The sequence below is a fragment of the Strongylocentrotus purpuratus genome, unplaced genomic scaffold (assembly GCF_000002235.5).
Source record: "Strongylocentrotus purpuratus isolate Spur 01 unplaced genomic scaffold, Spur_5.0 spur5_scaffold_6, whole genome shotgun sequence".
Classification (NCBI taxonomy): Eukaryota; Metazoa; Echinodermata; class Echinoidea; order Camarodonta; family Strongylocentrotidae; genus Strongylocentrotus; species Strongylocentrotus purpuratus.
This window is the reverse complement of record NW_022145612.1, coordinates 52,931,616-52,958,415: the sequence shown is the minus strand read 5'-3', so window position 1 is coordinate 52,958,415 and position 26,800 is coordinate 52,931,616. Positions and strand designations below refer to the sequence as shown.

Below are 26,800 nucleotides of genomic sequence, written 5' to 3'. Positions count from 1 at the left end.
GTTTTTTTTTTTTTTTGGGGGGGGGGGGGAGTAAAAATTCTAAATTTAGCATGTTTAGAGGAATCAAAAAAGGCTTTTGTTGTTCAAGCATGCCTGCATTTGTTAGACTCTTATTCTCTCCAAAAGGAGTTCAAATCCTTGCCATTTTTGTCTTTAACAAGGCAATCATCTTCTAATAGCTCATTTGAAAGGTGGGAAAAATCATGATTTCAATGCCGTATTATCACTCTGTCTAATTGATCATGTTTTTCTGATTGAAGATATAGAGAAGTAGAAAATCGTCATCAAAAGTGTCATCAAAATTATATTTTTTGAATTTCTCAGTTTTTTCTTCATTTCCCGAAAAAACATCAAAAATAATGTCCAAATGTCGAAAAACCAATTGAATATGTTAAGTATTGGCTGAGATATGACCATTTGAATGAATATATTTCCTATAGGAACTCAGTGTTATATGCTCTGGCTCCTAATGGTTAGGAAGAAAAAATTGAGAAATTCTAAAAAAATAGATTTTTATGACGTCACAGCTTCGGTACTACCAGTATTATTGCTGCTGGTGTTACTACATGTATTACCATATCATCATCATCTTCACCACCACCACCACCACCACCACCACCACCACCACCACCACACATCATCATCATTATCATCATCACAATCATCATAATCATCATCTTCATTATTATTATTATTATTATTATAAATTGTATTACTAATCATTATCATCATCATCATCATCATCAACATCATCATCATTATTATTATTATAATTTGTATTATTATCATTATTATTATATCATCATCATCATCATCACCATCATTATCGTCATTATCATCATTATTATAATTTGTATTAATATCATTATTATCATCATCATCATCATCATCATCATCATCATCATCATCATCAATCAGCAGTATTAACATCATCATTTCCGTCATCATTATTTTATCATTCATACTCGTATTATTATCATTTTAGAATTAATGATAATAATAGAATAACAGTATAGGTTTACTCACAGAGAGAAATTGATTAAACATTAAACATCATTCCCATCTAATCCCTTTATTCAACCTGAATACATCAAATCATTCTTATATAAAATGCGAACAATATTCAGCCATATATTCTGACATTGAAACAAGTACTAAAGAAGTCTAAATAATTCCACATCTTACAAGATTATTCAATTATACAAATCTTCTTATCACAATATAGAATCTAATATAAATATGCTTTATCTGATTCATCTGTTCGGTTTGTATCTAAATTCTTTTCTGAAAATACTAGTAAAACTATTCTAGTTTCTCCAATATACAATTTTCATTATAGATATCATTATAAATTACCATGCTCTAATCAGTGTGCATTTCCATGGTGATAACAATAACATTTTTCATTCATATAAAATGACATAACCTTATCATATAAATGAGATAACCCTATCATATATATGAGATAACCTTCTCGCGAATATAATTACGGCAGTCTATTCCCTCTCTCAAATGCATCTCTTCAATTCTCAATAAATAAAAAGTCAATATGTACAATTCAATCTTTGTAATCTTTACAAAAATGTTGTAAAGTCCACCGCAGTGACCCGTATGAACCAGCACGACTTTAAAAAATAATAATTCAACAAAAAAAGTGTGTAAATCAACATTTTTAATAATGTAATTTGGGTTTTGGGAGTGCCGTATATTGACATGGTATTAGTTATTACAGAGCTTTCAAGAAACCCTGGTGATTAGCTAAAATTTGATAATCAATGATTATGGTTGGTCAATCATGAATGGTAATTGGTGCAGAGACTCTATCTATGGACTGGATTTGCTAAATTATTATGTTTATGTCTTAGACAATGCAAAACGCACACGCGTGCTAAATGTCAAAATGACTTAAAACGTAGGAATAAGTGTTTGCTATTTCTGAGAAACGTCCAAATTGTCAAAATAGTAACATCGAACATCAATTATTCCAATATTTTAACTAATAAATGTCGGAAACAAACAAAATGATGATTATAAATATCCGTCTTTCAGTGCAAAAAGCACACCTCAATATGTTGCAAACCATTAAGAGTGCGCTCACAAATTAAATGCTGGCCCGGATAATAATTCATACATGGCAAGAAAAGCCAGCTGCCTGAAAAGATAATAAAGTTAAAGTGATAAACCGGTAATAAAGACTAATGGCAAAATTTAATACAATCATAAAGTCATATGGAAATTGCATTAATGAATAAACGCGGAGACCTATACTAATTTCATTTTTTAATTACATTTAATGATTAGTTCAATCACATTATCATTTCTACAAAAGAAGATAAATTTATTCTGGTGTCTATTTATCTGATATGCGAATAATTCTTGAATACGTAGTTGCTTCCTTTAATTTTATAGAGTTAACTACTATTTTTTGTTTTTCAAACCTCAACTTTTAACATTTCATTTTAACGTCTTTGACGACGGAAGATGTAACAAATAAACAAATTACTTGTCATTCTGATCTGCATGTTTTTGGTTAAACAAATTACAGAGATAAATTCTTATCATTATCATACACTGGTATATTTAGTTTTAAATAGGAATAATGAACGCCAAAAATAAGGACATCTGCTGCTTTCAGATACCTGGTAAGTAATAGGCTATCATAATCATGTATGCAGGTGACGTATGCGGTCCGTGACCCCTTTTGTGTTCAAAATTTGCATATTCAAATGAAATGGAGGTAAAGCATGAAAAATCGCCTGGATTTATGATTCCGTCTCTCTCAAGTTCACTGCTGTGGCGCCAGTAAACCTCGAGGCGAACTGGACGATGTAGCGATGTGAAGCGGAGTGGGAGCGGCTAGGGAGGAGGGGTGTGGTGTGAGGTGTGGCGGCATTGGGAGGTGCATTGGGTGTGGTCCTGGTCCTGGTCCTGGTCCTCCGGGCATGACTGGTCTAGGGGCGGCGAGGAGAGAACCGTAGGTGGCTGCTGCGGCCGCTGCTGGGTAGGATGCCAGGGCTGAGCCGAACCAGGTGGGCATGAAGGGTGACGCCCAGAGGCCTTGGCGGTGGGCCATCTTTAAACGCGCCATCATCTGCTTCTTCCATTTGGTTCTGAAATGATGAAATCGAGAAGAGAAAACAATAAGAAGCTAAATGGTTTGGTAATGTAGTCAACTAAAAGACACGACTGAAGAAAATAGTTTAGAATCGTATCAATCAGTAATGGATTGCATTCATTTTAATTAAAGGATTAGTTAAAAAATTAATCCTGCTAATAACAGTAACACATTAATTTATATAACCGAAGTATTTTGTTGAGTAATGTGACCTTTAACTTTTGTGCTTGTTCAATTTTTCATAAAATACATATTTTGTGATACTATATTGCATTTGAATATGTCTGCATGGAAAGTTATTATATTTGAATTTGAGCCGTATCACTTTGGGAGTGTTCGTATATAACCAAGTATACGAACATAATTATTGCGTGAAGACATTAATGATTTTGCTACTTTTGCTGGAAAATGGAATAGAGTATTGGTAATCACTCCGAATATTGAAATATGTCAGTGTCATTGGTTGGCTTAGCTGAGCACACCCTTGAAACCTTATTCGTGAAGTGTCATTGGTATATTTTGTTAATGATTTTATATTTGTTTGTCACGGATTTTACACCCCTCTTTAAGAAACTTATTCGATTTGGTGAACCTTTCCTTTAAAGCGCTTTATATTTAAAAAAAAAATCTAATTGATCAAATGAGAATGAATGAGTTTATAAAACATAGTCCAACCTGGCGATGTTCAATTAATGCAAACGCGACGTTACAGAATGAAAGAGTATATTAAGGTAATTGATTGCGTGAGTAACAAGAGGCAAAATCATTAAAGTAATCAAAAGACATGTTAGGGAAATTTGGTGCTATCGGGTATCTTCTCAAATAGCCGGCTTAACGACTGTTTGGATAACTTGACCCACATTTTATTTTCTCAATACCTCCGACCTGTTCCCTCGACAAATCGTAGCGTGTAATTAAAGCTCCTGAATGGGTAGTCTGTTTCAGAGAGCTTTTTATATTTTATGAGTTTTTCTTTCCGATCTTCTTAGTTTCGTGGGAATTTTGTTGAGTATTAGCGGGTGAAAATCATTTTTGGGGGGTAAAAATGCTTGAAATAGATATTGAAGGTCCAGGTCGGTCTTCTCCTTGGCTTTTTTTAAGAGAGCAAGCCATCCACCATGCATTGAATGGAGACTATTCGTGGCGCCTTTATAGGGAAGCTAGGATAGTCACGTGTTGTGCGGAGAAATACGGGCTGAGGAATTAGGTGTGGGGTCAGGTAACATCAATTTCGATTTTAGTCGGCGAAGCAATAGTGGCTGGCATCATACCTTCCGAGGCTTTTGATTGGTCGATTTGACGAGTAGCTTAATGACGAAAGCACCGATGGAAGTGCATAACAGTCTCTCACCTACACTCACTATCTACCCCTTCTATGTGTGTATTTTGTTTCTTCTTATTTCGGTGCTCTAAAATGGTTTTCACGGTGGTGATGTGTGTGTACTTTTAGCTGATGACTACCCCTTAGGTAGACAGGCATTGATCGGTATAGAGATGGGCTTCCCCGGCGGGGACTTAGACACGGCGTCTCCGTTAGTAGCCCGTTGCCGTGTGCCAATAACTCCAAGGCCTAATCTCCCCCGCCGCGCGAGCGTGCATGCAGCCCGAGCTTAGCTGCCTGGTATGCTCGCACCTAATCAGACACTTCTACCCCTTACAGACACCCTTTCCGATGAAGCTTTTGTCGATAGAAAAGTAACCCAACTCGGGCTCAAAACGGCGCGTTTTCCCTCGCAAATCGGTGACCTTTTTCCACCTTTGATCGAGAAGCAACGTTGCTACACCACAGCCATCCTATCACGTTTCCAGCAAACTCGCATGGCGTTTTTTCCCCTCTCCACTACACTGTGTTCGCACGTAGCCCACGAACACATTTAATATAGCTGATAATTTGTCCATCAAAGCACAGTCATAAAAAGCTAGAAATGAATGGAAAGTGTTCGCATATACATTTTGATTCATCACTGTCATCAAATAATAAACATAACGACTAAATAAATGAATATAACAGACTAAAAAGCTTGATCATAAAACAATAAAATGAGTGTGTCGAAAATAAAAAATCACTAAGTAAATTCGATATAAATCACACAGCTTTATCGAATATAAGGTAGTCCTTATATTGTTGAGATGGGGTGGGGCGGGCTAATTATAGTTCTAGATGTGTTTTGTGTTTTCTATATGTCTTCAGTTTGTTTTATTTTTAAAGGTACGCTCACTTTTCATTTAAATATTTGTTGAACCCCAAGGAAGAACAGTTTTGTCATGTTAACAAAACTGGGCTATCCAGCCATTCTCTATATTCTTGATTGTATACGTACTTTTATATTTTGTATATTATTGTCTTTATATTGTTATTTGGTATAAGTCATTGAAATTCTTATTCGTTTTAAAACTTTTAGACTCATTATTACTTCGATTTAGATCTAATAGTTTCTTAAGGTTGAATCAGTTCCAGTCTATTTACTTTTGTGTGTGTTTATGTTTAGCTTTTTATTTTACAGTTATTCTCAACTTCACACGAATACAAACAAGTATGGTACAGGGTTGATGTAGGATGGGGTGGAAAAGTGTAAGTGACGTTAACGAACCCCCTCCCTAGTTTTATCATGATTAAATATAATGTAAGCCCATGCAGGCACTTCGCTATACAATTTTGGAATGAAAAGTGGAGGGGTAGGTTATTTGAATGGGGGTAAGTTGTCAATTCAAAATCTGGCAATGAGATAAAGGTGACAAAATGTTGTAATAATGTTGTAATTAAGAAGAAACATATTAAAGTCTTCTCGAATTTTCCGATTGGCCAATATAGGTAATAGAAAAGTTCTCGTTCTTGAGAATCCCGTTGCATGTGAAAAAGGAAAAGAAGAAGAAGATGAAGTAGAAGAGGAAGAAGACATTTAATTGCCGAAGATCACAGATGTGTAGCATTACCCCACAGTAGCTAGAAAATTATTTGAAAAACAATTTTAGTGAATATGTTCAATATATTCTTCTTCTTTTTGTTAATTCATGTTGAATATTTATTTATTGGCATTGAAACGTCACTATGCAACAAGTGCAATCACATTATAATGCTTTTTGTGCCTGTGTGTGTCTTCCATAACATTCGTTTGTTCACGCGTTCATACGAGTGTGCGCGCCCCTCTACGAGGAGGAAGAAATTAATTTTGATAGTTGGTTGCTTATTTCCGTGAGGGTCGTGCCCCATTCCGCAGGCGTTTTGGCGGGAATGATGGCGGCGGGATGATTCTCGCCCGAGGTCTGTCGTCTGATCAGGAACCGAAACGTTCACCAGAATTCTATACGATGCGCTACATGGCCCGTAGCTCCAGTGACACTGTACGCTGAGTGTCTTTTAAACATGTTAAATTAATAAGCACTTACGATATTCGACGGAGTTTTATGACTTTGATTAGATTTGCATGAGTGTTGTTATTGAACCTAAATTGAATTTGGGAGAAATCGATAAAATGACATGTTAAACGGGGTGACTACTCTCTTGAAGAGGAGATATCGAAACAAAGTCGAAATCTTACATAATTGGCATAAAAGAAGCAGTCTAGATTACACAAAATGTTCTGGCATGTATTTTCTTTTACCCTACATTTTTTTGTGTGTGCGATTTCACAGCTGTTGAAAGTAAATGAGTGAAAATAGGAATCATTCATTCCTTTTAATGTACATGTATTATCTAAATTTTTGAGGTGTTTTTTGTAGTTGGAATAAGTTTTGGTGAAATTAGACAAAATGACTGACTGGCAGATAATGGGACTCTCAGTAGGCTTGCTTTTAAGTGATTAAAAAAGTGAAATAAAAAAATCAAGAGGAAACTGAAATGACGATTACGAGTATTCAAGCAAAAACCAATATAATATGAATGCATACTACTTTGAGAGACCATAGTTAAATCTATGTGTTCGAGGTGACTGTAATGGTCCTATTGCTTTGTTCTAGGTCGCATGAATTTAGGTCGCATCTCGAAGAAAGGTGGTGTAGTTTTGTTAAATATTCATCAACTTGTAATAGTTAGAATAGTAAGAAATGGTAAAAAGATGGCATGGTGAAAGACATTTTAACTTATTTAGACTTGAGGTGCCTACCGACAGCATAACACGTATTCTAAATACACGTGCATGAGACCTTTCGCTCATCAAAAGGTTTCAGACGTCTATCCCGCTCCTTAAGTTTTGAGGCTGGCCTATTTTGTCGGCGCATTCGCAAGGTAAACACGGTGTTCATCCTGGAGCCAGCGTCGCCTTGTTTGAACATTGAACCCCTCATCGTGCCGTGAGCTTCCCGAGAGCCACAGAACCACCCTCCGCGAAGAATCAACCCGCTACGACAACCTGTCTGCGCACCCCAGCCATGCTCCTGGTAACCCCACCTATCCGCTTTCATCTGCTGCATACGGCAATAAGATTTATACAATCTTAAACCTCGGGGACACTGCGTTGTTTTCACGAGTTGATATTAATTCCAGCGCGCCAAAGGATCGGGTAATCCGCCCTCCCTCCGCGCAATGCACTTCTCTCAAAAAGACATTATAATACAAATCAAAACTGTTCCGCACGGAGAAATGTTCGATATTTCCCATTGCGATCGCCCTTAGTGATGTCGGCGAGCAATGGCACGAAACCGGATCTAAATATGGATTATTTGCCATGATGAGCCGGCTAACCATCTCCCGCTTGTACAACAACACGCACCCTTCTGCTCGCGGTTGATGCTCATTTTTATACCCCTTGGTGCATCCCCCCCGAACCCATCCCACTTCAACATGAGGAGTTAATGATTTAATCTCTTATCGGTGACAGACAGACGAAAGGACTGACAAAAAGACCGATCAATACAGTGTCATGTAAGAAGATGTTTCATATCTCTATTATCGCTACAAGCTATTACAAGCCAAATCGATAAATGTCAAATCATTGCAAAACTAAAACGAGCGATTTTTATGAAAAACTAGAAAAGATACTCTCTCTCTTTCCTGTTTTTCTTCTATCCTTTATAAACATGAGAAATGGAACAAAGATATCAATCTTCTTTTATGCTTACAGTTTACGATAAATGTTGATTTGCTATTATTGTTGTTGTTTTTATTCGTCTATAGTTTATTCATAACCTTGGAATATTCTTAAAAGACAAACCTCACTGGGATTATTTATGATTTTAGATTAACGAATTTCGCGATAATTTTAGATCACTTGCAATCACATGAAGGAATGGGCCTATAAGAGATTACGAAGTAATCACAAAATCACCACATGGACAGATACCACTTTGACTTCATACATTGTACTAGCTGATTGTGTATCTGGTCCTAATCGATTCGAGCTTGAATGTGTCTAATAAATATCATTCGAACTCATCGGACTTCTGTTGTTAATAGGTTATTCAAAGTAATTTATTTAAACATCTCCTCAAAACAATGCATTGTTCCTAAATATTCATGACTGCACTTCACACTAGACTATAACTCTGAAACAATTATTACGTTGATATCCAAAAGTAGCCTCCTAATTTATAAAGAAACACATCACAGAAACATGAAAAAACCCTCGACAAGTGGTATTTTTAAAGAGACATTTTATGTTATTGGTGTTATTCTCATGATCCGTTCTAAACAGGAAAACACAATAAAGTTTGGATTTGTGACTAAATTATCGTTTAGTGATTTCAATAATTCAAAGAGCGCGGAATGACAAGGATTAAAATACACAATGATTCAAATCCCTTGCAAAATTATTCACATTTTCAGTCATCAGATCAACGTTGTACTGTTTTAGATTGTCCTCTGTTACAGTGTAACAGTGAAAAATCGTGCAAAACGTTTGTTTGATAAAACCTAAGCATTCATAGTAACAATTCTTGTTTTTGTCTCGTCCTATCACCAAGAAGAACCCTTGATGTGTCAGCACTGTAGCGCTTCTCCATCTCGACCACGGCCTTACGCCTTAAAGTATACCCAAACGAGCCGATAAAATCCGCGCGAGGTAGGTTAAAAGCCACGATCGATGTCAAACCATTTCATAAAGATGTTTGCAAGATGGAGAATATTTTGGAAAGGAATGGGGATGGGGTGTGCTGAATTACCCCAGGCACAGCATCGAATGGAAGACAACTACGAAGAAGAAGCCATGCTTGCATTGTTCCATCTCTCGTCTTAGCCCTAGGGCTTTTATTTGCATTTCAATTTTTAGCGGATGGATAATGGCGCTAAACGAGGCATCTTCAGGCGGATGTTTTAAAGAGGAAGTTCGTGAAATCAATGTATCTGCGGCGGCACGCGTTCCATCGCAAAACATTCACAGCCGGAGTGCAAAATTATTCGAGCGCCTTTAATCATAACCAATGGTTGTGAATATTGATATTCATTCAAGATTAAAGAATTGAATCTAGAGAATTTTTATTAGAGCTAAACGAGTAATCAAAGAAACAAATGTAAAACTGTTTTCTTATATTTCTTTATGAACGCAAACTCAGGCGTATACAAACTTATCTGTATATTAATGTAATTGGTAGAAACTATATGCTAAAAACTTAAACTGAGATGCAAGATACTCAGAAGAAATCAACACTGGTATAAGATGTGTTTTTTTCTCATAATGATTACATTGAATAAAATGGCTAATCGGTTTCGGTAAGAGAATTGACCAGCAAAATGATTCATTAAGTTCATTCATATATCTTAAGCTGGGTATATAATTATTTATATTTTCTAGCTTAAAAAGTTAAGAATATAGAAAGTGTTATCATAAGACTTCAAATAGTGATTCAAAATTCTAATTCGTTTTCTGACACAAGTATAATTATGTGACTTTTAAAAGTAAGACACCTTGTTTTAACTAAAGGTCTATCTTCAGTAGATGACGACGTATTAGACCAATGTTCTAATCATGACGATATAAACATCAGTTCAGGTAAAAACCGGCAAACAGAAAAGCGTCTCAAGGACATTATCACGTGTTATTATTTTCATTGCTTTCTGAAAATATGAGAGCTGGGAGATGTGTCAGTTGTTATTGCTGGGGCTAGAATGTTGACGAGGTATAACATGTCAAGTCAAAATGTTCGCCCCGTATCGCTGTTAGTTCTCGGGCTATGCGATAGGAAATTGATGAGGTGTTGGGTGAAAGGCCACCATTTAGAGAGGCTATGAGAATTCAATAACGGCTGTATGCATGTATAATGTGTCTGAGACGGCCTTTTGCGGGATCGTATCACCCAATCGGCTATGAAGAGTCCCCCAAAACACTGCATCAATCCAGGAAGGGAAAAACATGCCCCGTTTTCCTTCGTCATCCAATTTCTTTTCAATTTCGCTGCGCCCAGAGGGAATATCGCCCTGCGTCAAATCAATGCAATCACCGATATTTTCCTCGTCAGTATCGGTCGAGCGAAACCAGGCTGAAACCCGCGGCGCTTTTCGCTTGTCCGACAGAGCGCGGGCAAAGTTTGTTTAGTGGTAATGACTTGATTAATAAGGCATTAGTTTCATTGTAAGCTGGTTTGATGGAGCACTGAATATTGAAAGTTCAAAGCGAAACAACCCACCCTCAAGCCAACGATTAAACCTCCACTTGGCGCTTAACGGGTTTACCAAAACACCATCTACACAGACAGGTAAAAATAGCCTTTCTCTATCAACAGCATCTCCGGCTGTATGCGGTCAATAATTCGCCAATCGAAATAGTAATAGCAGAGTGAAAAATTACCATTTGCGAGCAAATAGTGACTATTAAGCCCTGGAGATATTTGAAATAATTGCAATAATTATCTTGTAAAATGCATTAAGTATTGATTTTCATGGGGAAGTGCGGACGGGTATGCATTGATTCTTGAAAATGCGTTCCATACAAGCTTGCCGCCAAAATTGGTGTCTCATAAAACAATTTGCGCCAGGAACAAGAGAGACATGAGGAAACCACTTGTAGGATTTTTAAAGCTACTGAGATTATCGAATGAGGTGGGGAGGGGGGGGGGGTATGGGAAATGAAAACTTATATAGAAGATTCTTAAAAGGAAGAATATTAGGCTGTCGGGCATACAAGACATGCAAGATTATATTCACTCTCTGAACGCCAATTTTGAGTGAGACATTATTTTGAAGAGAGAACCTCTGTCAGTCTGTCTGATCAAATAATGCTAAAAACAAGATGAAGGTTCAAGGTGGGATGGTTGAATGAGGGTCACTCATGCAAACCAAGGAGTGCCATCCCCCAAAGAACCAAATTCACCGCAGACGACTACTTAATGATTCCCACTGAAACTCATTTCGTCCAATTTGTCGAATAAGTCTTCCAAAAATAAGGTTTTAAGATGGATCTAATCGGTTACACCGTTCTTTCGCGGTTACCTAGGTGCACAGTAATTGATTTAATTTGCCAATTCAACATTCACTAGTGCAGAAAGATTGTCATGCGGTTATGTGTCATAAAGTCAGTCAGATTTTGGAGGACGAATAATCAGTTTATTGTTAGTCTTAGTTGAAACTCTCTGACACGAATTTTACTGATTCGAATTTTGCGTTCATCCATACTTACAACAAAAGTGCCCGAATTGATATTTAATGAAGTAGTCAAACAAATCAGAATTCTAAATCACCAAAAATATAATCATATTTGATAAAAATATACATGATCATGATTGTATTTTCAATAATATTGATGTATGTTGTGCCTTAAACTATGATGATATTCTACCGGGAGAGAGACTAATTGCCAATTTGACGGATTTTGTGCGCGCGAATAACGTTTTAGTGGTGCACGGAGGCGCGTGACAGCTGCGCAGTGCATTCACGCTGGTCTTATCGCTCCAGAATCGATCGCAGTACAAAGTTTGGTTTTCGTGTCAGATGCACGTAGCTACGGTTTAGTCTCAAAACATCGGATCAAAACTAATGAAAAACGTTGAACTAAATGCCAATTTCCTCAACTGATGTAAATTCAAAGACGACAGAATTAGTACTTCTGAACTATGACGAAAAAGAAAAACTAATTCCGCATACGAGGGCCCTAGCAAGCTTGTTTATTTAACCGTGTTTATGTAGACTTTGCCAGAGGAAAGCATAACCCAATTTCACTTTCTCCTTTTCGCACTCTAATTGTGATTAACGAATCGATTGTACCGAGGGCTTAGTTTGAACTATTAATAATAATTGCTCTATGTGCTTTAAAGAAGAAATAGTTTAGCTTTGAACTAGACCTATTTTGTTTTAAACGACTGGAAAGAAAATAGCGTGTTGCCACAATCTAAACATAGAATTAAATCCTAAAGCTGATTACTGACACATTCAATGGAAATAAAAAATTCTACGAAATAAATATAATACAAATTTGGCAAATTTTAGTATAAAGCAGAGATAAGAAATAATAGAGGTTAGGGAGGTCTGAAAGTGTACCTACCACAGCTTGTCACTTTTACTTTACTGTGGCACATTTAGGCCAAACAGATCACAGAATACACCTACCACATACTGTGGTGATATACTGTGGGTAATTAGATGCTGTGTGTATCTACAATATTTTGACGGTCACAGAGTATACCTACCACATTGTGATACACTGTAGTCGCAGATTGTGTACAAAAGATTTCCACACTGTGGTACAGAAATCACGTACGACAGTGTTACACGCAATGGCCAAACAACAGTCTCAGATTGCATCTACTAGAAAGTGTGGCAACGCAGAGGTTCGATGGCAAGAACCTACCACAGTGTCACTCATCTGGACCAGAAGAAGTCACAGAGTATCATCTACCGTAGAATGACTACGGAATGGATTTGGAGCATTTTCACAGTATTGGCAACGCAGACACGCCGTTTTTTTTAATTGTGGGTTATTATTTGCTAAGGCAGGGAATACTAAATAAGCTATGTTCTTTTAGGACTTAGACAAAGTGCATCAATAGTACCAAAAAAGTGAAAAGGAAAAGAGAGAGAGAGAGAAAGAAAGAGAAAGAAAGAGGAGGGTAAAGAGAGAGAGAGAGGGGGGGGGGAGTCTGATGGGAACTGAGACTGACGTGGGTTACGAAAGGAGTGTAACCAAAGAAAGTCTCATCTCTCGTATTTTTAGCCATTGGGCTTTCATGATCACATAACAGCTGAAAACACGCACATCTGCGGGTCAAGTGCGCATTTTCGATACGAAAACATCTCTGAAAATAACGAAACTTCCTAATAAAGTGCTGCCAGCGCGTGGTCTCACTGCCTCGAGTGACCAGGTATGGAGATGGTTCCCCGAAAATTGTCAAGAAAACATTTAAACAAAAGTACTAAAGCCACAAGGAATGAGAGGAGGCTGCTGAAGTTTGGAGTTAGATCACAGGAACCGACACGAGACACGTGATCGTGTCATTATGCTGGCCTAGGCGTAGGCTCTACATTGGCCAGTGGTTATGTAAGGTAAAACAATACAAAACTGAGCGGGGCAAAAAGGAGGGAAATGAGGAAAAAGACGCTTTAGAGATACCTTCGCGGCGATTCTAAACTAGATAGTTTTTGGCGAGCGGATGTTCCGTCCGTAGGCTGTAGAGTATGGAGCAATTCGATAGTTTTCTGCGTCATTTGAAACCATTCTCGCTCTTGTTTTGTTTTCTTGAAGGAAGACAGATTTATCTATATTGCTCCTTTCTCCCGAGAAAGAAATTTCGATTGCAAAGGAAGGGGTTTTTACTTGCGGGTCATCTCATTTTGAAGAGAAAATTGAGGAGGAGGGAAAAGAAATCCTTGAAATTGGCACTCTCACGTGACATGTGCTTGTCATGTTTGTTTTGGAAGACATTTGAAACCCTTCTTGTGTTTGTTTCTCTCTTTCTATCTTTTCTTTATTGTGTATTTTCCTCTCGTCATTGATTGATGAAACTCAATCGTTTATTCCCCTTGCTTCGTAAATGAAATAATTTCTTCAAAACAAATCCTATTCATTTAATGTAGCAATAATTGACAAAAAAAAGACCGACAACAAAAAAACCTTTATAGCCATTACCAGAGGACGTTTAGGAACCACACTATCCTTGGAATTTTTAATTTAATGACAAGAATTTAAAAATATCAGATTCAGAATTTACAAATTTGCTCACCAGAATAATGGATTCAATAATTGTGTTGCTAAAGGGGTTTCAGTAACCCCTACGTCCATAACGTCCATCTTCGTTTTCTTCTTTCTTTAATATTGCATTTTTTGTTAAGTCTTGGAATAACATATTTCTGCCAGGACTGCTTTTTTTTACATATATTATTTTATGCATGGACAAATTGTTGTATGCATAAGAAATATAATGCATATTCAGATCTTAATAGCTTTGAATATTTTTTTTTGCCCCGTTCTATAAATAAGGTACAGCTTAAGTTAGTTGTTTACCATCTACGTTAGATTTGATGCAGTATTTTCCTTAGCCGATCTCCGTATAAAATGCTTCTAAATAATTGCGACAAAAGCTATTAATTATTTATTTAATAGGTCATGAAAAGAATATTTTATTGTAAATTACTAAATTCAAATAAGTTAGTGAATTATCACTCTTAAATTATTTGGGACACATTTTGCTCAATTTTATAAATGATGACGTGCATCGCGCTTCTGAGTAATCTTATACGTGATGTTCTTCTACATTATTTCGGATAAAATGTATTGGTAGGTCTATCTAGTCTACATGTATATACTGATAACAGTTAAGCGAAAAATTTGTTCCCAGGGATCGATATTAAAACCTGTTATGTTTTGTATTTAGATCAAGTTTCTATTTCAACACGCTTTAACTTAAGTTGGATCTTACCGTCTGTTCTGAAACCATGTCTTGATCTGTGTCTCGGTAAGATTGAGTGACATGCTCAATTCCAGCCTCTTGCTCACACTCAGATATTTGTCTGCTTTGAATTCTTCTTCCAGCCGTTCTAGTTGCTTGGACGAGTAGGCCTGTCTTGGCTTCCGATCAACACCTGGCTTCCTCGGTCTTCGTCCGACGGGTTTAGGGCCTAAGATGAAAATTCGGTACAATAATTATTCAAGGCGTTGAATTTATGACGTTAGTCCTTTTGTTGTTGGTGGTGTTCTGAACAATTGCGCGTGTATCAAATTTACCCGCCCCTCCACAAAATAATAAAGAACACAATTCATGACAGAAGTTTGTTAATACAGTGTGTTTTATGTATAATTCTTAGGATACAGTCCAACCTCACATCGTTTCTTTTTGCAAATATACCTTTTCAAAACATGCGAGTCGAAAATGAAGTTTATCCACGTAATCCTTCTCATTTTACGAAATAAAAGAATAGACCTTATTGAATGTCAGACATTTTTAAAAAGAAATCGAAGTAGACATCAATAGCTATTAACTTGGGTAGCATAATTTACAGCAGAGGTATGGACATGAATAACTCATTATTTGCATTGTTGTGTCTGTTGCGCCAATGACTCGGTTTCCTTTATCGAGTTGAGTTAGTCCGAAGAACTAATCTAAAATGGTATTCGGTATTTTGGGACCAAATTATTGATAATTAAAAAAAAAAGCTCTGATGATCATTGGCTATCCAAATTGATTAGTGGTATCCTCTGATCATTTAATGATTTGTGATATAGATTAAGATCTTTTCATGTAAGGATGGTCGAAGAGATACGGGTTGAGGAGAGGAATAGTACGATATCAACTCATATTCTTATTAAACTTACTTTTTATAAAAGATGTTTAAAATTAGAATATTAAAAAGAATTATGCATAAAAGGTGGTTCTTTTTTTATTGGAAGTAAAATTCTTATTCCAAAAGCATCGAATCAAACAGTAAATCAAGTAATTTAACTTCTGATTCGATCGTATTCTCGAACTCATACACTTTTTTTTTCTTGAAATCACAAATTTTGTGGGCATCTCAGAAAAAAGAAACCGAAATATGTTTTGTAAATGGTATGCTTTCGTTTGAAAAATTCCTTGCGAATGTGACTTAAGGAAACAAATCTCACGCATCATGGCAGCGATTTCTGTTCTTTGAAGTGAGAAAAAAGCAACAAGTCTCGAGCATGACTGACTAAAGAATAGGAAACCCATCTATCATACGTCAACTGTGAGTAGACCAGTAAGTGCTACAAAATCTATCCATCTCGCTTGGCTGACCATCTCTCCTTCAAAATACAAGATCTAAAACACCATTATTGTTCGGCGCTTTGTACGCGCTATTTGCCAATACGATTAGTGTGAATTGAACACGTTTAAACGCGGTAAGTGACTTCTTTTCAAACGATTGAAGAGGAGGTCCTCCTCTTATCAACCAATATGCTCGATTGCGTTCGATTAACTCTTTAAGACTTACGTTTAGCTGGAGAGCTATTTATAAAGTCGATGGGGCGTGCAAAATGCGTTGCGACATAATGGCCCCCAAGGTCGATCAAATACATTTATATCGCTTTTCTTTATCGGTAACTTTATTTGGGGCCACACAATAATGTTAAATAGACATGGAAAGCACTTTGTCTACCCAAGAAATGTGGCTCTGCTGGGGCTTATCCCATGGATCAATAGTTAAATCTGCATTATCTGACGAATGTTTTACAAAATGGATACAACTATCGTTGTTTAATGTTTTCACTTCGGATTATACCAGTGATGACTTTATATCTAAAAGCAGAATTTGACCTATTGTTGGTATTCTTTGTGATTCCAGTACAAACCCAATTCAGATTATCATTCTGGAGTAATGGAGTCTTGTTAGAATATAATTGTTTGGTAAATGAATGGAAGCCAGTCATTTGGGATGTATAGTCTCTCGAATGTTGAAAATGACAAAAGCTGACACGCCATGTTGAAATTGAACAAAAGATATTTAAGTCGATTTTATGTCATAGAGGCGCCAGGTAATTATACACAGTTCACACGTGGAGACAGATTTATATTAAAGACATTTTTAATCTGTCATTTAGATTCCATTTGTACTTTTTCTACTCCATAATCTGCCCTGTTATGTTATGTGTTTTCTTTTCTTGCTATTTATAGCGACCGTAGCTTAACATGCTTCAACCAAGGTCCACTTCGAGAAAGTAATCAAGACCTCTCTTGAACAAACTTTGTTTTAAAAAGCATTTTAAATAAATCTATCATGACACATCATTCTTAGGCTTTCATTTTGTCCTTCTTTAATGATCTCATTTTTCGTGGCTATTGTATCCTTCTTCATTTTGTTCTTTATTTCGTGTTCCCTTCCTTTTATCTGATACACATCTATACGCTTCTTTCCCATCTCACTGCCCCTCAGATCTCTTGCTCACCCCCTCTCTCTTTCTCTCTCTCTCTCTCTCTCTTTCTCTCTCCCTCTCTATACAATGAGGGTTAATCAATAATACGTGCTTGATGACAATTATGAAATATTCATACTTAGCCTTAGGAGGATCAAATTGACATTATTTCGTTCTGTTACGTTCTTTTTATCAGCATAATATTAGTAATTCCCTTTTTTGTTTATTGAGATGGGATCGGAAAACCATAAACTATGTATTATTGTCTTTCTCGCAAATTGTTGAATAAGTGTAAAAGTGGGAGAGGAATTCACCCGTTAAAGTGATTTTGTAATATCTTTTCAGCCGCCTTTTTTTAAACTTCATTTTTTGTAACATTTTCTGTCATGCATAAGTCAGTGGCAATAGAAAACATATATCATTCATTTCAAAATGTTTCAATTTACAGTTTTTATTTTTTCTTAATCTACCTTTTCTATTTCTCATTAAATGAGGGTCTTTATCTCTCTCCTAATCATGATCACTGATTGGCTTTCCACAATCATTGCCATTAGTCTCACGTAAAGACGTTTTCTACCTGTAGGGTATCTTGACACGGAGCCGTATCAAAAGCTTGGTGTAATTGTAAGTAATAGCGTTGTAAGCCAACCGTACGATATCGGAGCTGTATAGCAACACGATTCATTGATCGGAACCAAAATGTCGTCTGCAATACGCAGACGATGGCGCGAGGCCGGTAGAAAGATGCCGATTCCGTCTTAGCGGGAAGTTTTACACAGCAATAAGTTCTCAGAGATAAGTTCTCAGAGAAAGGTTTCAATAACGTGTCTTGAGAAATACATCTCACTCTAAATTATTGGCATGATGATCGTAAGATTGTTAGAGAAAGTGCAATGTATCTTCATATTCGTTGTAGCTATTCTACCGTCAAAGGCATCCTTCAGAAATTGTAATCCATGTCATTCATTTGGTCAGAAAATGGTGCATATTTATTTATATACGATAAGGTCTATGGAAATGACTAATGGATGTGATGTCATTATTAAGATATAGGCCTACATCTATTTCTATATTAAAGACATGACAGTTTTTCGAGAAAACATTTCAAGGAGCTGTCCACAGATAATCATTTCCAGACATTTGTCTACTTTCTTTTGCATGGTTAGCCGTTTAATAAACTTGAATAATTGTTAAACTTCCAAACCTAACATTTATTCACTAAATAAACCAAGTGTATATATATAAATAATAAATATATATACATGTATATAAACACACATAATGTATATATATATATATATATATATATATATGTATACATAATTATGTTGTCACAGCAATCGTATCGTTATCATCCGTGTCCTCCGCATTTTTAAAAAAAAAGTTTACAACTATAATGTTTTAAAAGACATCATATACGATTACATACGACGAGATACATGTTAATGTTATTACATCCTCTGTCACAAACATGCAGATTTTTTTAATTTAAGATTTTTTAAATGTACCGTTTGAAACAAATTTTTAAACTTTCATTTTGTATATATACAGACAATACTAAACATTGTCCTGTTGTTATTCTCTTTTTCCATTTTTACGGGATTGCATCTGTATTATCTAAACTGATAATGCGATCCAAACAAAAAATGTCTACATATTCAAGTTTTAAAATGTACATGCAATACATGTAGGAGAAGAATAAATGTACATTTTTTTCTTAAACATTTTCTTTTTCTTTTTCAAGATTTTGTTATTTCTCAACTCAAATATTACATAGTAGCACATGCATAAACAATACATAAAATCAAAATGCATTCAAAACAGTTTTAAAACACTCTATAAAATACATGTATATCAATCTCCTTATAGTTCTTGACACAAAACGTTCCATTTTGTCCTATGTAATTTTTATCAAATTACGTTTAAAAGCAATTATTCTCTCAGTTTTTTTCAATTTGTTTTAAAACAAGTTTGAAATGGGCAAATAGGTCTTATATTTTTATATGTAGAAAAACAGATTGTTTTCGAAAGCTCTACAAGTGTAAAGAAGATTTTGATTGATAGATATTTACAAGAAAGTCACGTCAGATTCCTTAATATAAAACCATCAATGAGAGCAAGTAGATATTAGTAGTTTATTTGTATTCCTTTATAATAATCTTTTAAACAGTTGATGAAAAAAATTGCTTAATTTTGTTTTTGGGGTGAAGTTTGCAAACATTAAAGAGTTGATTTGAACACGTATTTAGAGTATGAAACCCTGTTTAAGAGATGCAATTTACCTTGAATTCTTTGGAGTGTATACACACACACACACACACACACACACATATATATATATTATTATTATTATTATTATTTATTCGGCAAAGGAAAACATTACATATCAGTGTACACAATACAAAATAAGACATAATTATCAACCATTGGAACGCCAGGGACAGAAAAAGTTAACTAAATTACTGTGGCATAAAGCCTCCTGTCCCAATTCCAATGGATGATTTACATAAAACAGAAATAAGAAGTTTAGCCTTGGGTTACCTTTAAAGTTGAAAAGTAATTAGGGCCTATTAAACAATTATAAGTGATGTAATTAAATGCAAGATGCGGTATCATTATTTCAGATACCGCATAATTATATATCATTAATCAATTACAAACAAATGTATAGGCTAATTAACATTTGACACATTGAATAAGTGTAGGAGATGTTGCTGTATAGGGCAACATATTAAAATATAAAATAGCATATTAAATAGCATATTATAACCGTATCTCCCCTGACAGCAAGGAATAGAAGATACTATAGAAAATGAAAGGAAACTAAAAGAGACAAAGGGGGAGAGAGAGAGAGAGAGAGAGAGAGAGCAAAGAGAGAGGGAAAAGTAAAGCAAACAGAGAGGAGAGAAGTACATATTTATCAGTGATACATTTTCTTGAAATCAAAATTACAGTGTATATTTAGGCCTGTACCATAACAGGATTCGACATGACCACACAATCCCAATATATATATATATATCCCATTCAAGGTTACAAATATTCATATATATATATATATATATTGATATATTTTAATAAATATTTGTAATCTAATTTTCATCTATTTCATTGTACTTTTAATTTTGCAAAATTATGAATTGACAAACTACTCGATTATGGCCACCATTGTTAAGATTCAGGAAGACGTAATTACAGCAACATAATTGACATCTTTGTAAAACTATATACATGTAGATGCTTGTAAAAAGTGTTGGTATTTACAAAGAATTCGCATGCCCCCCCCCCTCTCTCTCTCTCTCTCTCTCTCTCTCTCTCTCTCTCGCTTTGCCTTTGTGTCTCTTTGATAGAATATTTGCAAGAATCTATATTATTACGATCATCATTACAGTTATTGCAAATAAAAGTGAGTACGATCTGAAACATTTCAGGATTGTATTAAAAGCTGATCAATATATTTTCTTTTTAATGTGAAAGAAAAAAACAAAATAAGTATCGAAAAGGATATGAAAAAATGAATAAATAAATAAATAAACATAAAAATGAAAATGCGATAATGAAAAGCAAAACAATAAAAAGAAACACAAGTCATGCACAAACAAATATACATGTACTTATAACAAGCAATCAAATCATGTGCAAAGTAACAAAGCAGCGGTCATATTACAGCAATAACAACAAAAAAGAAAAAAAAGGGAAATTAAATTTAAAATGATACACGGATGAATGAAAATAGTCAAACTTGAAAACTGATAAAAGGGTTAAGAAGATAAACGGTTTCGTGAAAAGTGTTACATTGACACCTTTGATAAGCAGTCGGACCACACTGCGGTTATCAGAAAGCAAACTTGACGCCTGCACTTCAGAAGGCAATGACCGACTACAATAAACCAAAGACACTGGCAAGGTTGCTAAGGGCTACCCGTAACCCCGCCTTCTTTTTTAAACATTGAATCTGTCAGTGGTTGGGGGTCTTGACCTGACTGGCCGGGGTTATTAGCAGACATAAGGAAGGTCATAGTAAGAGAGGACAAAAGAATGAAAAAGCATCCAAGTCTTTATCGACCCATCATGTTTAATCACAAACATCCTTCTCATGACCCATGTCGACATTGTATTATTATCGACAATGTCCGAAAGTTGAACTTTTGGATGATCTATATATTTGTTTGTCTTCAGTGACATAATATGGGCTTTTTGTCGTTGATTTAATTACTTGTTTCTTTAATGGATTATCAGTAAATAAGATTTTCCGTTTTCCTATCCGCCACCAATAACAGCTATAAATCATCACCATTTCTTAACACCACCACCACTACCACCACCATTACCACCACCGCCGCCACCATTGTCATCATCAACATCACCATCATCACGCGCATCATTTTCACATTACTTGTATAAACCTGTTTTGACACATATACAAAGAAGTATATAATATGTTAAATAAGAAACCCTATGGGCGAAATTGTGAAAAAAGTTTTTGCGTATTTCTGATCTCCGAGCAGAACCTAATGCTCTCTTAAATGTATGTTTCTATTGACATTGTGTTTATTTCTAGTGTAGACAACATCCATTGCATAGGATGGTCTTGATCTACGCTGAATAAAAACAAAATTGATTTATATTGAAAAATCGATACTATCAAAGTTGTTTGTGCAGTTTGTTTTTGTTAGTGTTGAAATATTTAGTTTGATCAAAACATAAACATGAAGAATACGTAACGAAATCAACTGGTTTTTAACCTGCTAGACATAGAGTACATAAATGTATTTCTTGTTTATTATTTCTTTGATTTAACTAATATGTAATTCACATTTAGGATACAGACTTTGAAGACTAATTATTGTTTAATGACCGAGATCTGACATCGATCACATGTCATGTCAAAGACGACTTAAAGAGACATTGAAACAAAGCAACAATCACTTGGAGTAAAGCTATGGCCTTGGTTTTAAGCCACCTACCGACATGGCTCGATCGACCAGCGTCGCATGCCTGTTGTCCACGGTGGAGCTTTCTATTAGTTTAGTACCAGCTCCGCAAGCAAAACACTCTTAAAAACCTTCAGCACAAACAAAACCCCCTTTCTTCGGCTATTCAACGGCGAACAGATTAACTGTCTGGAGAAATATCAATAATATTACAAGTAATCGGTATAACTTCTTATTGTAGATGAATAGGAGCGCACTCGCCAGTCTTTGCGGGTTTTAAGACGTTAGAAAGGGTTGACTGAGCAGGCAAAGAAATTGAACAAGGCCAACGTTTTGAATTATTAATCATTGGTGGAAAACTAGTCACCGAGACGAAATGCATGAATATAAAATAACTGCACCATTAGCTCGGTTAATTGCACAAGAGCGCAAAGAAAACGCTATTATCTATAGTCTACTCCATTTATCCACAAGATTTGATCGATTTATTTTCTTTCCCTATTTTTTTATTGTCTTCTCGTAATAAAAATTGGCTACTAATTTTGATAGGCTAAAAAGTTTAAAATGTTGACTTATCATCTGTAGACGGAAAGAGTTTCTCCGCACCGCATCCTCTCTTCAAAATGTGACATCTGAGTGACCGGGTGTATTATGTTTCCTGATCAATACATATCTATTGTGTAGATCACTATTGATTTAGCAAGACTTAAAAGCTTTAAAAACAAACTGAAGGTCATCCTCTTGCAAAATTAAAAAGGAGTCGCATTTCACACAGACAGCACATGCGCGTAATTCTATAGTAACTATTGTTAATGATGCGGTCGGGATGATGTTATAAAGCGGAAAAACATGGGATTAAAAATGCTGGGTCAGGAAAAAAGCGTGGAAAGTTTTAAAGAGAGTGATTATGAGCGTCTGGGTGCTAAGGTTCTATTGGATGATGATGTGAAAGTATTCTGAGAGCCAATTGTCAGTAATCGATGAGTCTAATCGATGTGAAACGTAGCGTGTAACACATGTTTGTTGAATAACGAGTTTGGAATACGAAGAGGGAGGGGGAGATGTCATGAAACATTAATTGTGACGGATGAGGGCTTGTTGGCCTAATGCATAATAGAGAGGGGTTTACCGGTTCCCTAATTTTTATATTCACATTACATAGTCTGTATAGCAAGTCGATTTTTACCTTCATCCAGGTAATGATATCGTCCGGGGATATCGTACAACCAAATCATTAATTTGATATCAACAATGTTTCTAAAAGTTATAATCTTCCCATTGAGTATCAAGACAGCGGGTTGGAATGTAATTTAATCTATTTAAAAAGTGTTAAATTTCCTTCGCAATTTGAAATTTTAAACACTGAACAGTCTGCAGAAAATTTAGCATGAGAGTTTCAATTTTAATTGCATAGGCTGTGAAGAATATGATATGGTTGAATAAATTTATTATTAATCATTTGGTTGGTGATCTTAAACCATTTTGAGTAATCTGCTAACTTTATTTTCTATTCCCATTCTAGCATTTGAATAAAGGGATGACAATTATGGTTACATTAAAATGAAAACTATACATAGGTGACTGTTTATAGAAATCTGGCAACTGGATTAAGCACTTATTATTAAAAAATTATATAATATTAAGAGCGATATGGCAAGTGCAACTGTGATTTTGTAGACCCCCTGCTCTACAAAAAAAGACAAATCCCCTCGACAAAAGTAAAATATGACAGCAGATTATTTCCTCTTCATGCATACTATGGAGTGGTTTTATATTTTTGTTTTGGAACAAAAAAGAACTTTGTTATAAGTCGTTTATTGCATTTGTGCAATTGTGTTTATAGGTTTGAGGAAATGTGTATTTACTATACTTATATGAAAATGCTACAAACATGTCTACACACATTATTAGTAGTCAAAAACAGCTGAATAGCTACATACCTTATTCAATATCTAAATAGAAAGGTTAATTTTGACAGAGTCAGTGCATGAAATATAGAAATACCGCATTTATGATTCCTGTTCTTTGCAAAACGTGCTTTTGCATTTAATCTCTTCTGTAAAATGAAAACTTTCATTTTTTTTGCGAATGTTACAAACATTTAAGAAAAAGATTATATTAAGAAACACACAATATAATTATGTTTTATTTGCAAAATAATGATACGTTTTTGGCAAAAGAAATTCAACTATGTATAACGCAAAATTGATGTTTTTCATTATTTCAAGAAAAATTACGAATAAAAAAAAATGTATTAAAAACGAAATGGACAGAAAAAAAGAAACCATGAGAAGCGCTAGGGAAGAGTTTTGGAATTTCAAATGGAACAAATGATGAGATAAAGTGAACGAAAAAGTTTTACTACATTTTGATTATTTACGCACAAAAAAATTAAGAAAAACGCATTTTATTAAATATTTAAAATGTCTAAGTGACTAAAAATCTTTTTTGAAAGATAAACAGTCAAACAATGCTATCCAGTATTTTTTTTATAGTTTGAAGCAACATTTAAAAAATAACAATACATTTTATATCATCGGCTTTTGAGAAGAGGTAGGGGTATTTGTTTCCCAGTTTGTCCCTTTTCAACGCTAAATTTAGTATAATCTTTCAGAATTCTACAACTTTACAAGGTTATTCATTTGAAATCCACTGCGTAAAGATTTGAAAGGAAGACATAAAGACAAAGGAAAACAAATGTCCTTTACATATTTACCAGTCATCGAAATTATATCGGTCCTATTAAAACGATTTATATTACAATAACAAAGATTAAAGTCCCTGTCCGTTTTGTGGGCATATCTTTTTTACATGAAACCAAAAACATAAATCTTTCTTGCAAGGGGCCTATTAACTAAATATTACCTTTATCTCGTCAATTGTAATCTCAATTGTAATTCATAAAGCCTTTGCATGCTTTGATGTGGGAACATGCGCCAAAGAAAAAACAGTATTCAAAGTTAAAATTGAAAATAAGGGTTAAAAGTTTTAAAAGAAATATCGAAAATAAAGTATGTCACCTGTTTTTTTATTTTTTTTATAGGGCATTAATTAGTTACTTTTTATTACTTTTTATTTTATTTTAAAGAAATGAACAATTTTGGATTATCTGTTCTCGGTTATAAGTTACCTCCATACTAGTTCTTCATGATTTATTTTCTTACATCTTTAGTTATTTTCATATCTTCCAAATGCCTGAACGGAATGTCTTAGACACTTTGCACCGTGGCACAGTGATATTTATAACTGATAAATTAATAGGGAAAAGTCAAGAAGGGAAGATTATCAGTAATTAAACATTGTTTTGAAAAAAGATCATGTTATATTTTATTCTAAAACTGAAACAATAGCTTCTCCATCATCACAGAAGAGGCATATAAACTGACCTGAAATGGGAGGCCTCCCGAAGCCAGCGGGCTGGCACCAAGGTGACCATGGTGTAGCAGCCGCCGCCGTCAACGAGTGAGGTACACCAAACTGGTAGTGGTATTCAGCCAGCGGAGACGCCAGCGGCGATGCGTTCAAACCATTCGGCATCATCGGGCCGACGGGTGGTACGGGTCCAAGTTCGCGCACCGCTGTCGGTCTCACCAAACCCACACCGACTCCACCTTCTCTTTCTGGCCTGACCACGCCACGAGTCGGTGTCGACGACGATTTCAGCTTCGACAAGTCCTCATTTTCTGATTTTCCATGCGATCGCTCTAACCTCGCCTCATGATTATTGTTGTTCTTGTCTATGATATCGTTGTCGAGTTTTGACTCGGTTTTCGAGTTCGATGTCGAGGTATGATCACCACTGAGGATGTTTGCTATTGAGAACGAAGCCCTGGTTGTGCTCGACGTTGATGACAGGTGACTTTCGTTCCGGTGATCGATGAGGTTGTGATGTGGTGTGGGTATCAAGACGGGTGCGTGGCCCACAGGGAATTTGTGCTCGAAGTGGTGATTGTTGTGATGAAGATGATGATGATGATGAAGATGATGGTAGTTTTCGTTGTGATGATGAGGGTGAAGCGGCGACGAACCGGACAAGGGTGACTGTTGGTCATCACGGAAAGAGTCCAGCGACGCTCTTTCGTCCATATCGTCTCCGGACATGTTATCGCCGCTAAAATCCGCTGATTCATTGTCCGATCTCGGGTCCGACATCCCGTCCGTCGTCGTCATCATTTTCAAAACGTCGAAAAACAATTCTTCAAAATTCGGTTATGTATAGGAGAAAAGGACTTCTGAATTTTACTTCTTAAAAACGATCCTGCCCACAACAGACACCGGTGAGATAAAAGAAGTTCCACAAACTGAGCGATGTGATACCGACTTCGAATATGAAAAGTCTTTGCTAAATATCACCAAGCCATATTTGACATCTTGCAAGTGAGCAACTGTATCATTTGATAATGATGGCGAGGAGGAAGCAAACGCGTCTTTAAATGACACAACTTTTGCTGCTTCATTAAGAGATCGAGCACGAGCTTTTAAGAGATGGAGAGGAAGGGGCAATGAAAAGAAAGAAAGGAGAAGAA

The 26,800-nt window shown here is 35.6% G+C and overlaps 1 protein-coding gene across 1 annotated transcript; it reads right to left on the bottom strand.

Annotated features, from left to right (window-relative positions):
* Nucleotides 1-2,785: 2,785 nt before the first annotated feature.
* LOC115929925 (homeobox protein HMX1-like) lies at nt 2,786-26,800 on the bottom strand. The gene is made up of 3 exons (XM_031000064.1): nt 25,661-26,800; nt 14,894-15,092; nt 2,786-3,110 (listed from the first exon to the last, which is right to left on the bottom strand). Exons 1-3 carry the CDS (start codon nt 26,445-26,447, stop codon nt 2,786-2,788), a joined length of 1,311 nt encoding a protein of 436 aa, XP_030855924.1. The 5' UTR covers nt 26,448-26,800.